The sequence below is a fragment of the Schistocerca serialis genome, chromosome 4, assembly GCF_023864345.2.
Source record: "Schistocerca serialis cubense isolate TAMUIC-IGC-003099 chromosome 4, iqSchSeri2.2, whole genome shotgun sequence".
NCBI lineage: Eukaryota > Metazoa > Arthropoda > Insecta > Orthoptera > Acrididae > Schistocerca > Schistocerca serialis.
Window position 1 is genome coordinate 467,745,522 of NC_064641.1, and position 12,555 is coordinate 467,758,076.

Below are 12,555 nucleotides of genomic sequence, written 5' to 3' on the forward strand. Positions count from 1 at the left end.
TCACAGCATGCAGGAGCACCTTGCACTGAAAGAAATGCCAAGAGTTGTAGCCTCCTCAATTAATATGGTAGTCTCATTTTACAGAGAGTATACTTAAGGCAAAAATAATGGATTTTTTCAGTGCAAAAGGAGAAGAAGAAACATGAGGTTTAAATTTCCACCATCGACAAGGTCTTTACTGATGATGTTCAGAGTCATATTGGACAAAGGTGAAGGTTAAAATTTCTTCATAGGAACCATCCCAGCATTCACTTTAACACTAAGAAATTCAGGGAAACCACAACAACCCTAAACCAAGATGAGAGGACCAAAATTAGAATATCATTCCTTCTCAAAGTGAAACCAGTGCTCCAACCACTACACCACCATTTGTCTCACATACCTTTCATTAACTGCACGAACTACATTACCATTACTGTCCACACAATAGACACAAATTATACCGTGAAGCCTACTAACAAAGTTTCTTGAATCAGCTTTAAATGAGGAAGCTAGAAATATATTACAACTATTACACATTGCTCCCAAAAACAATGCCTAGACAAAATTAGGCTAATCATGGCATGCAATATAAGCTTAAGTAATCATTCTTCCTGCACACCATATGTGAATTGACCTAAAAGAAACCATAATAACTGTTACGAGGGTTGACCGAAAAGTAAATGCACCCACCTTTGCAATTCTTCAACAGTTGGCTGACTTGTTCCGTAGCCTCTTCTCTACAGCTCCAGTTGGCGGGAGCCCTTAGCATTGAACAGTTGTGTTGTTACAGTGTAAAGTATGGAGCCCTGCATAGACGGTCAGCCAATGCAATTTAAGCAACGTGCAGTCATTGAATTCTTAACAGCAGAAGGTGTCACCTTGAAGGAGATTCATCAGAGAATGAAAGCAGTTCATGGTGATTGTGTTGATGTGAGTACTGTGCATCCTGGGCAAGTACATTTAAAGATACTGAGGTAGGAATATCTGACCTGCATGACAAACAAAGAGTTGGACGTCCTGTGACAACAGCCACCGAGTTTCACAAGCAAAATGTTGACAGACTGATTCAGGATGATCATCGTATTGGAGTGCCTTGAGAATTTCAGGGTAAATTCTAGAGACCCTCGTATTTCCACTGTCTCAAACACGCGTTATTTTAGAGATGAGTGTGGTAAAATAGAACTGTGTCTATTGCACCACAATTGTGTGTGTGCAGAACGGACGTGTATCGGACGGATGATCAGCGTGTGCAGGTAGTCACTGAGCCCGCCTAAGAAGTAACACGTCCAGCTCAAGGAATAAACGTGCCGTACTCCGTGCGACGTCGAACATTATTGTGTGAACATTTGAATGTTGTTGAAAGAAGAGAAGAGAGAATTACTTTTTCATTCATTTTCTTACTTTTGTAAGGTCAGGACAGTTGTTTTGTCAAATTTGAGATAATGTCTAAACTGTATTTATTGAAAATGTACATACTAGTTTCTGACATTAAGACGATGTACGGGAACTTACCAAACGTCAATATTCATGTGTCAAAGGATCGAGAGAACCTCAGTGCGTATAGTTGCTTTGTCCACTTGAAGTTTATAATGGCTGTTGCGTAATTAATTGATTAACTGCTAAAGTAAATCGTCACATCAAAACCGCCAGAACAGGGCGACCAAAGTGAGCACGACACAAAATGGAGGAATTTTTGGAAGAAGATTGAGATGAGAAAAAGTTGAGGGTTGCCATAGCAACATATAACAACGAGATGAAAACATTTGTCAGCAAGATTTGATTAAGAAGATTTGGTTGTGGGGAGGAAGCAATCCTCACACATGCAGTAACCAGTCGACTCCGATGGACTAACCAGCCGATGCTGACGCAGTAACCAGCCGAAGCCAACACAGTCACAGTAACCTGCCATTCTTGCTGGTTGCTGTTTGAGTTGCTGACTTCGCACCTGCCGACACCGACGCCGCGAACAACATTTGACGCTGCCGGCACCCATTTGGTTCACCAGTGCCGTTTCTACACCTCACTGACACAGTCTACAAACCTATGCTGGGTGAGCTCAAGACAGTAATTATTTGAAGGTAAACTAGGATGGTCATTATTCACAGAGGTGATTTTTTTTAATGATCACAAGATCAAAGAAACTTAGGACTACGGAGAAGGAACAACCTACAGAAACTGTAGAACCAGCCATGGCAATGACAGTGACTAAGGTCATGCCCGACTAGACTGAAGTAGCAAATTTAATTAAGGGACTAAGTCTGAAGTTAAACTCAGTGAATACTCAGTTAAATACTAAGTTAGATGTACAGAGACAAGAACTAAGTGATCAAAAGCTGTCTTTAAGTGAAAAACTAGAAGAACAAGGTGAAGCTTTAAATTCTAAATTTGAGGTGTTAAATGATAGAGTGGAAAATTTATGAGTAGATTTAAAGAATGAATTAAGTAATTCTTTAAATGTACAAATGAATCAAATGTTTACGGACTTTAACCAACCCCAGGATGATCAACTTCAGAAGATGACCCAGAAATTAGAATTTGATATTGAGGAAAAGTGTACCAATATAGAGTCTGAATTTAATGAGAAGTTAGGGTCATTTCAAAGTGTGTGTAATGTTACATTCAATGCAATGAAACAGAGATTACATACCTTAAAAGATACCATTGAGAGAGAAGACAAACTGATCCCTATAGTCCAATCGCAAATTGTAGGGGTCAACACTCATGTAGATGCGGTAGAGAGGAATTTTAATGAAAAGCTAGCAACCTCAGACGCCATAAACATAAGCGGTCTGGAGGAACAGGTAGTGGAATTAATCAACCGGAAAGTTGCCGAAAGGGTAAACACAGAGAACGTTACACCACGTTTAATGTTGGAACTTGATGATACTAAAAAAAGGCATAGACAATTTGTGGAAGGAATCTAAACTTATCAAGAATAAGATAGAGAAAGGTGTAGCTTCACAGAATGTAGTGTTGAGTAGTAAAGTGGTAGTTGTTTTGTTGAGGGGAGACTTTCACACAAAATGTAATGACAAGTGCTGGTCTGCACTTGCTCAAGTGAGGTTAAGATCAGATCCATGGGATCTGGGTGGAGTCACATTGTTCCCCAGGAGGGATGTTAACATTCCGTGTTAATGGGCGGAGTGATGACTGTCGGATCCCCAGTTGGGTTCAGTGTTACTTCTATATTCATTTTCCCACATCAAATTCTCTTCAAGTCTTATACTATCTTGTATTCTGTTTTCTTCCTCTTCTACTGTCATATAGTTCAGTACTTGGGCATACTCATCTAGACGTCGCCAACAAGCAGGGTTGATATCAAAGTCATACTTCTTCGTGTGAAGGTAGTGATCTCGTCAATATACACAGTCTTACTTGCTTTACGAATGCTGTGATTCCCCTTTGTATATTCACCGTGATGAATTGGGTTGTTATAATGAGTCAACACTGAAGCACAGGGTAATATATCATAATATGTGAATTGACAGCATGCTCCGCTCTAGTCATCATGGATCTCGAATCCGATCATAGTTAGGTTTTATTTTTGCCGAAAGTAGCCTTTGAACATAATCTCTTCACCAGTTTTCCATATGAACCTGTATGCAGAGATACTCATGGATGGCAACGGAAAAAAATTATAACTGCTGGAATGTCCTCCTCAGTTATTCCGGGAGCATCATTGATGGTCTTCGTGACTGGTCCTGGGGTCTTGTTTGTAGTGTTGACGGCAGCCAACGCAGTCTCCATGCATTGTTAGGTCATATTTTTGCCTAACCAGTCAGTTCTCTGCCCATCCACCTAGCCAACCAACGTATAGTTAGGTCTGACTCGGGCCTAAACTATTGGAGGATATGATACAATATGAATCTTTCTATATTTGCAGTGATACGATACATAGTATTTATAATTTCTACTTATGATGATGATACGATACATAATTTCTACTTGCGATGATATGATGCATAGTTTTCTACTTATTACGGAATAATTTATACCTTTTGTGAAATGGGATATGTATGGGGAGGGTTTATATAAATTTTGAAATGGGTGGGTAGTTGAGGTATTGGTTACAAACGATCCTCGCAGACAAGTGTGACATTCTTCACCATTACAGTTTCGTAGGAGTTACTAAGATCTTTCTTCACGGACTTCAAAGGCGAAGGTGAGAACGTCTGTTCTGCAGGAGACATTTAACATCATACCTCCTCCGGCTTCTCACTCAAGTACTGGCAGAGTGGAGATCCTGGGGAAGGGGGTTGGGAAGGGTTTCCTGTCTTTGGAGCTATCTTCCTTCTCTTCTTTGATATTTGCAACCATTTCTACTTTTTCCTTTCTTACTTGTCTTTTGAGTACCAGTCTATCTTTCCCTCTGTCCATATTCACACACTTCTATCGCTGAAGTCGTCCTCAATTTCCGTGGTTTTCTATAACCTTCAACTTATTTTCCATAAACTGGCCAAAGAATCAGGCTACACTACTACCCATATGCATACACACAATGAAACACAAAGACACAAACAGGAAGAGAACAGTTCAAGATAATGTGGGAACCGTCATGTGTTGGAGGGGGAAAATTGTGCACATAGTGACAGATATGTGCACCTGGTTATGTGAGGTGATGGTTCCACATTGTGTAAATGTATGTACATGGATATATTTATATATGTAAGAGCTAAGAGTATTTATGGTTATGATGATGGTATTACACTAGTATGTGTACCTGAGAGAAGGAGGAACATATTGTGGTTCGTTATGCTACATCGTCTACTTTAAATAGACAGAATTGGTGTCAGTCTAACAACTATTCTGACGAATTGTAGGATAATGGGATATATATAATTTCCAAGTGTGGTTTCTGTTGGGAACATAGGACTGGAAGAGTAATGGAGGACTCTAAAGGATTAAAGAAAGTATTGAGAAGCGAGTGTAAGGAGTGAAGTAGGATGTTAATTGCTCTAAGAGGTATTTGAATTCTACAGTTTATAAAGATGTATGCTAGGGCAATGGACTATGAAGCCTACTCAGGAAGGAGGAGGAGGGCGCACCCAACATTGATTGGATGGAAAATGGCAGAGAGGCAGATCCAAGAAAGGCTGACCTATACTGTGAGGGCAGGGGCACCAAGAAGAGGGTCGACCTGTACCACAGTATATTAGGAATTTGTTTAAAGGGTCATACCTACCAAAACAGAAGGAGGAAGTGCTTTCATAGTATCAACCCGTATGTGAGGTATAGGTACTGCACCTAAAGGAAAAGGGTAGTGTCGTAACAAAAGTCACAAATTTGTGGAGATTATTCTGGTAAGTTTGAATTCTCATTTCCGCTCGCATTGTTATGTTTGTGTGAAGTTACATGTGTTGAAAAGAACACCTTTATTTACCCAGAGTTCCTCCAGATTGTAAAAGGTATTGAATAAATCCATACTTAGAAAAAGTAGTATGCGAAGTAAGGGCAAATAACAGCATATGCTTGGGAAATGCACACTTGGAGTTTGTGATTCAAAAGGGGACAGAAAGATTCTTGTCATTATTATAATGTTTACATTGGTCAAAAGGTCCATGAGAGAGCTATATATGAAGTACCCAACGGCTAAAACAATAAAAGTATAAAATATCGTGTGTTCGAGCTAAGGGGAGGGATATGTTGTGCCTCGAGAACTATTCTGGAGACCTTCGTATTTCCACCGTCTCGAACACGTGTTATTTTAGAGATAAGTGTGGTAAAGTAGAAGTGTGTCTACTGCACCACAATTATGTGTGTGCGGGACGGACGTGTATTAGATGGATGATCAGTGTGGGCAGGTAGTCGCTGAGCCCGCCTAAGAAGTTACACGTCCAGCTCAAGGAATAAACGCACTGTACTCCGTGTGGCATCACACATTATTGTGTGAAAATTTTAAATGTTGTTGAAAGAAGAGAAAAGACAATTACTTATTATTCATTCTCTTACTTTCGTAAAGTCTGGACAGTTGTCTTGTTAAACTTTGAGAGATTTGTATACTGTATTTATGCAAAAATGAATGTAATAGTTCCTGACAGACCGGAAGATGTTGAGCTTATGAAAATGTTTTAGTTGTATGAAAACTGTTATGTGAGATGAAAATACAGTGCGATTGAGTTCAAAGTATTCTTCACTGTACGGAGTTATTTTTTTTAAAAAAAAAAAAAAAAAAAAAAAAAAAAAAAAAAAAAAAAAAAAAAATCTGCCAAAGCAGCATCTTATCTCCCTGCACAGACATCGCAGCCGGCTATCATAAAAAGAAGATCGGCAAAACAACTCCATGTAAGTTCGATAGCCAAGGGGGAGTGTGAGTTTTGCACATCAGTACCACACTGCCACCCTTAATCACCAGAAACTGCCAAAGTATCACTCAGAGAGAAATTGCAATCGCAATTGGTATTTCACAAGAATGTGTGGGTCACATTATAGCTTTGCTTCGCTATCGGAAGATCTGTGCATGGTGGATGTCCTGGATGCTGATTCCTGAAATGAAAGTGCACAGACTTGAAATTTGCCACGAACTCCTTTCACGTTATGAGAATGAAGATGAAGCCTTTATTCCTTAAATTGTGAGAGGAGATGAAAAATGGGTACACCATTATGACCTGGAGACGAAATGTTGGTCTATGGAATATCGACACAAAGACTCACCCCAGAAAAAGAAATTCAAGACTCAGCCTTCAGCTGGAAAAACCATGGCCACAGTGTTCTGGGACACAGATGGTGTTATCCATGTTGATTTCCTTGATTGTCGAACAACAATAAATTCAAAGCATTACATCACAACACTGCAAACTCTGAAATGACAGCTGACAAAGGTCTGAAAGGAAAAGGGAAATGTTTTCCTGCAGCATGACAATGCCAAACCACACCCTTCACGTGCCACTACAGCAGAACTTCACAGACTGAATCTCACCACCATACGGCATCCTCCATACAGTCCAGATTTACCACCGTCTGACTTCTGTCTGTTCACGATAAAGAAAGACGAACTGCGGGGACATCATTATGCTTCTGATGAAGACGTTGAGAAAACTGTGAGACTGTGTTTGTGGAAACAGAGTGTCGACTTCTTCCGGGACAGATTCAGAGAACTTGTTCATCATTAGCAGAAACATATCCAATTGGCTGGTGATTATGTGGAAAAGTGAATATTGGTAATTAAAGATCACTTTCTAAGGATTATTTCTGCATTTGATTTATCAAAATATTCCTATCCAAACCCAATTAACAAAATGGAGGCATTATTTTTCATTCAACCCTCATACATTGGGAAGAATCTCCTACCATGCATTACATAGTGTTTCGCAGGTGCAGATGTAAATGTTCATCATGCAATGTACTCAGAATAAGAACTCAAAGTCAGGTACAAGGTGTCAGGCCTGGGGTTGCTGACAGCTTTACTTACTCCCAAATAATGGCAGGCTGTTCCAATAATTTTGTTCCTATCCTTTATGACGAATAAAAAGAGTTTATACAGAATCAAATATTATGAAGGAATAGGTATCGCTGCCTGTGATTATTACAACTATTTGTACTTTCACAGTTTAATTAAACTATTTGGTTTATTATTATACAGCTGTATAACTAATCTTGAAGGTGCTCATTCCACGGAAGAAAAAGTACACTGAAAACATAAAATTAAAAATATTCTGCTAACTTTACAGAAGTTTCAATATAAATATGCAAGATAATAAACAAATAAACATTTTTTAGAACCTGATTCCATGTGGAATGTACGCAAGTAGAATGAATGGCAAGTTCCAAGTTGAGGACGACCAATGTGTGCGTCAACAGAAGAGACAATGTCTGCCTTGGTGCAGCGTGCCACTCGATTCAAAACACTTGAACGTACATTCAGTGCTAGGGTTATTCCTTGTGCAAGCAACAAATCCTGTGCCAGACGAGACACTCCACGCCCTACAAGCAAAATATCTGGTTGCAAGGCCACAATACGTGCAACTGCATTACGCAGATATTCGTGCTCCTGAAACATACAGCAATTTTGATCATCAAAAACAGATTATTATTTCCACTATATAATACTAATCAAAACTTACTTTGTATACAGTGATTCAGGCGAGGATTTATAACACATGATAATTAAGTAATACTTTGAGCTGTATTGATGTCTACGAACAACAGTTTAATATTAAATGTAAAACAAAACAAACTGAATCTTAAAATCTCTCATATTTGCTAAGGAAGGGGTCCTCACAACTCTATATCTGCCAATGATGCTTAACTCTTGATGAAATGGACAAATGCTGTTAGATCTCATTTTCCTGGATGTGCCTTTCAAAGAAAACAATTAAACATACATTTCAAGACTCTGTTGACGAAATGCTATCATACAGAAGAAAGGATATAAACTGGAATACACATCTGAAACAAATGAAAATTTTTGATATGACCAGAACTCACAGGAGGAGTTCCTGCTTTAAGGGAGCAGTCACCTTGCCATTAGGATATTTAAGCACATCTCTTGGAATTACATGTATTCTCAGTGTCACTTTATGTTCTGTCCAACAATGGAAAATATGAGATGGAATAACAATGTTTGAGCCTAGACAGCTGAAGATGACAGTTGCTATGCGTGTGAGAGTTTTGAATGTGGGTGTTTAGCTTTTTCTACGTATGATGCAGGACAAGTTCGATAGTTGAATAATATCTTGCAGTCTCTTTCAGTGTACCTGGCTGCCACTCAAAGCCTATTCTTTAGGTTCTGCCCCATATTCCTTATTTTTGTGACAGGTTAGCCATCTCAAGCAGATCACCACTGGAAAGGAATGTTGATGGAGGCCATTAGTTGGTTTTCCCCAACCAGGGAATGTTTCTAAATACATACAATGCAAGAAATGAAATATTTGTTGGTGAATCATTAATAGTCATGAGAAAAGGGTCTCAGGGAGTCCATCTGGAACTTTAATGCTATGAGGCTCTGCTTTATTAAACAGAGAAAATCCTTCTATATTTACATTACTCAGATCAGTCGGTGAGCTTAGTCTGGTTGATTTTGCATGATCATCAACTTCCCTCTTACCAAGCCAAGATGTTAATGCAATTCAAATTTGGTTTGCAGCAGCTTGTTTAATCATTCCAAGTAAAACAAAGTAAAAAAAGGAAAAACCATAAGACCTGTCATAAACTGATGTATTGAATCACATTATTTTTTTCATTGTTTTCTATATAAACTGAATGAATTATAGACAGTGCCAAAGGTAAATTAACAAGTTATTTTGTGGAAAGGATAATGTTTTGATACATCGTTAAATATCTGTATGAAACAAAGTACGAAATACACCCTTCAATTTATTAATTCATGTATCTTCACAGTAGTGTACGGATGTATGCTTGGATCCATCATATCAGCATTGTTAAAAATGTGTATTTCAACTGGTCATTAAAAGTGTTATGGAAAGTTATTAGAAAAAGCAATATTTATTCGCATGGTTAAGAGATCAACTCCTATCTGTTCATCATTTCCCTCGCTGCCGAGATCCTGCATCAAAAGTCTCAGTGCAGACAATAAGAATTTACACAGTATCCAGAGGAGCATTCCTGCATCGACATTGTCACAATCAAACTAAACAACAGAATTAATGTGAAGCAGTGCGTAACGTAAAATATGTCTATTGACCTTGAATGTATTGATATTAAAGTTCTATTCATGTTGGTCAATTAAAGTTCACCCAGGATTGTGCAAAGATTCATAAATTACCTTCAAATTTTTCAACTTTTCTTTCCCATCAATTTTTCCAATTATTCAAGCAATTATTAATCAATTTCCATTCCCACATACCTATTCATTGATTTCTGGAAGAGGCTTGAGCACTACTATACTGAAGCTGATGAAAACTTATTTTAATAAAGAAAATCTCTGTTCATCTAAACCAAATGGTGACTGGCAATTACTCAGTTGTCCCTGTAAAGGATGGTTGCTGTACCTTCTACTGTGTCTCCTAATCAGATCTGTAGCTGATTTTTGAAGAAGATGGACTGCCTGAAGCCTTAGAGTATATACCATTCACACAAACACCAATGCGTGTTTTAACCTAAAAGTGCACTACAACACTTTTTGTGCAGTCTTAGGGCACCCCATGAAGATTTAGAAATACATTTATAAACCAAAGACAATCACATTTAGCTCTATTGGATTTGTTTTCTATGAGTGAAAAGGAAGAGTCATTTACGAAACCTGACATTCAGAAGAAATCCTATGGCATAAACAGCATCAACAAAATACATTTGCCAGTGTATGTACCAAAGCATGACTCACAATGGCATTATTTTTTTTTTAAAAAGTTGACCACCACTCTCAAGCATGTTCCTGAAAGGTATTGGAAAGAGCAATAGTAGTACTGACTTTCTCTTTTCCACAGAGAAAAGAAGAAAACTCTGTTTTCAGTGATGAGTGGAATTTAGTAAAGTTCTGTTCTTTGATCTTGCATAAGCTCGAATGTAATAGACATTTGGGCAATTTCTGAATTTGTTGTTGTTGTTGATGTTGTTATCGGATCAAAGAATTTTTGGTGCAGATGTTCACACTAGTATGTCCTGCACAAGCTTCTTCATCTCTGAATAAACTACTGCAACCAGCATCCATTTGAATATGCTTACTGTATTCATACTCAGGACTCCCTCACAATTTTTTTCTTTCTTCATCCCCCTCAACCTCACCTTACCCAGGTAAACACACACTTTCCTTCTGAATCTGCTTACCGTATTTACTCGAATCTAAGCCGCACTCGAATCTAAGCCGCACTTGAAAAATGAGACTCGAAATCAAGGGAAAAAAATTTCCTGAACCTAAGCCGCACCTGAAATTTGAGACTCGAAATTCAAGGGGAGAGAAAATTTTTAGGCCGCAGCTCCAAATCGAAACAAAGTTGGTCCATTATAATATGAGACACAATTTAGGTCGAATGAATGACGATACAGCTACAGTAGTTTGGTTCGAGTCGTAAGCTTAGCAGTTAAGCTTTATCAGGTAGCCATTGCTATGTGTCAGGTGCTCTGTCCGTATTTATTTGGGTACCCTTCCTTTTTCGTGTATTTCGTCTGGTTTGAATTGATTGCTTATTTTTCTTTGATCTGATAAGTTCCGTTCTCTTTGTTATAGGTGTTTACGTCACTCTAAGCTGAAAATGCATTACTGTACTGTGTCATGCATTGTTTGTCGCATCCTGATAATGAGTGTTTACGACCTGTCGCCGCTCGCGGTTTGGCTTGCTTTTGTGTGCGCTACCGCCACTTACAATTAAAAAAGAGAGAGAGAGGAATTGTTTCATTAGCGAAACAATGGCAAGAGACTGCTATTTGTTGTTGCTTACACTGCTACTTTCTTTGATAATGATCAACAAGAACCAAATAATAGACAGCATATGATAGAAGATGTTCTGAACGAGAGTTTAGCAAAAAATTTTCTCCGTTTGAAAATCTTTGCACACGCCTCTTTAGTACATTACATTCTGCACTGAAATTAGAGTCATCTTAGATTTAAAAATCTAGTCAATTGCTGTGCTTCATTTCTGACTGTATCACTATTAGGCATAAGAATAATACGAATATAAACATGACATGATATGTATATTCTTCCGCGTTTGCTGTTGTCTCACTTAAGTTTCGTAGTTTATTAGGCAGACAGAATTTAAATGAGTTAGCAGCAAACACAAAAGAATACACAGCAAAATGTTTGTATTCGTATTATTCTTATGGTGAAGAGAGTACTGCATGTGATTCACAATTCATAAAAGTTCCTGTAAGGAACCATCTCTTCTCACAGGTAGGAAAAAATTCAGAACGTAGAGTTGGCCATATTGACAAACATCCCAAACAGTCTTGCCAGTCGGATTTTCGTAGTACACTGAAATGCTGTTACATTTGAAGATGGACAATATGGAATTTGTATTTCCTTCATCGGATAATGTATGAAAATGCAATGGTCGAAACTCGAGGCGGAGAAAAAAAGCTCGTCTTCCACTTTTTTTTTTTAATTTATTTACTGACGCAGAGGGTTTGGCGCCAGTATTTATCTTTGTTCCTGCAAAGCATGCCTGTGTAGCGCTACATGTATTCGACGACAGAAGTTAGTTGTGGTGGCACCTACCAACATTTTTCAGAACTTCCGCTTACTTTGCACTCGATTCTAAGCCGCATTCGGTTTTTTGGATTACAAAAACCGGAAAAAAGTGCGGCTTAGATTTGAGTAAATACGGTAGTGTATTCATCTCTTAGTCTCCCTCTACAATTTTTACCCTCCACGCTGCCCTCCAATGCTAAATTTGTGATCCCTTGATGCCTCAGAACATGTCATATCAACCGGTCCCTTCTTCTTGTCCAGTTGTGCCACAAACTCCTCTTCTCCCCGATTCAGTACTTCATTATCAACTGTTTGGTCTATCCATCTAGTCTTGAACATTTTTCTGTAGCACAACATCAAAAGTTTCTCTTCTTTTCTTATCTCAACTGTTTGTCCACATTTTGCTGCTGTACAAAGTTACACTTCAGACTGCTACTGCTACACAATACTTTATAACATTTACATTTGTGTTAGATGGTAACAAATATTTC

At 38.4% G+C, this 12,555-nt stretch overlaps 1 protein-coding gene across 2 annotated transcripts in view; it reads right to left on the reverse strand.

The window, feature by feature from the left end:
- The window catches only part of LOC126475111 (1-phosphatidylinositol 3-phosphate 5-kinase), a 372,610-nt gene that overhangs the window by 190,405 nt on the left and 169,650 nt on the right, over positions 1–12,555 (reverse strand). For both annotated transcript variants that reach the window (XM_050102696.1, XM_050102695.1), the window contains exon 12: positions 7,702–7,969. In XM_050102696.1, the coding sequence (XP_049958653.1) occupies positions 7,702–7,969 (268 nt within the window). The remainder of the gene's footprint in view (positions 1–7,701; positions 7,970–12,555) is intronic.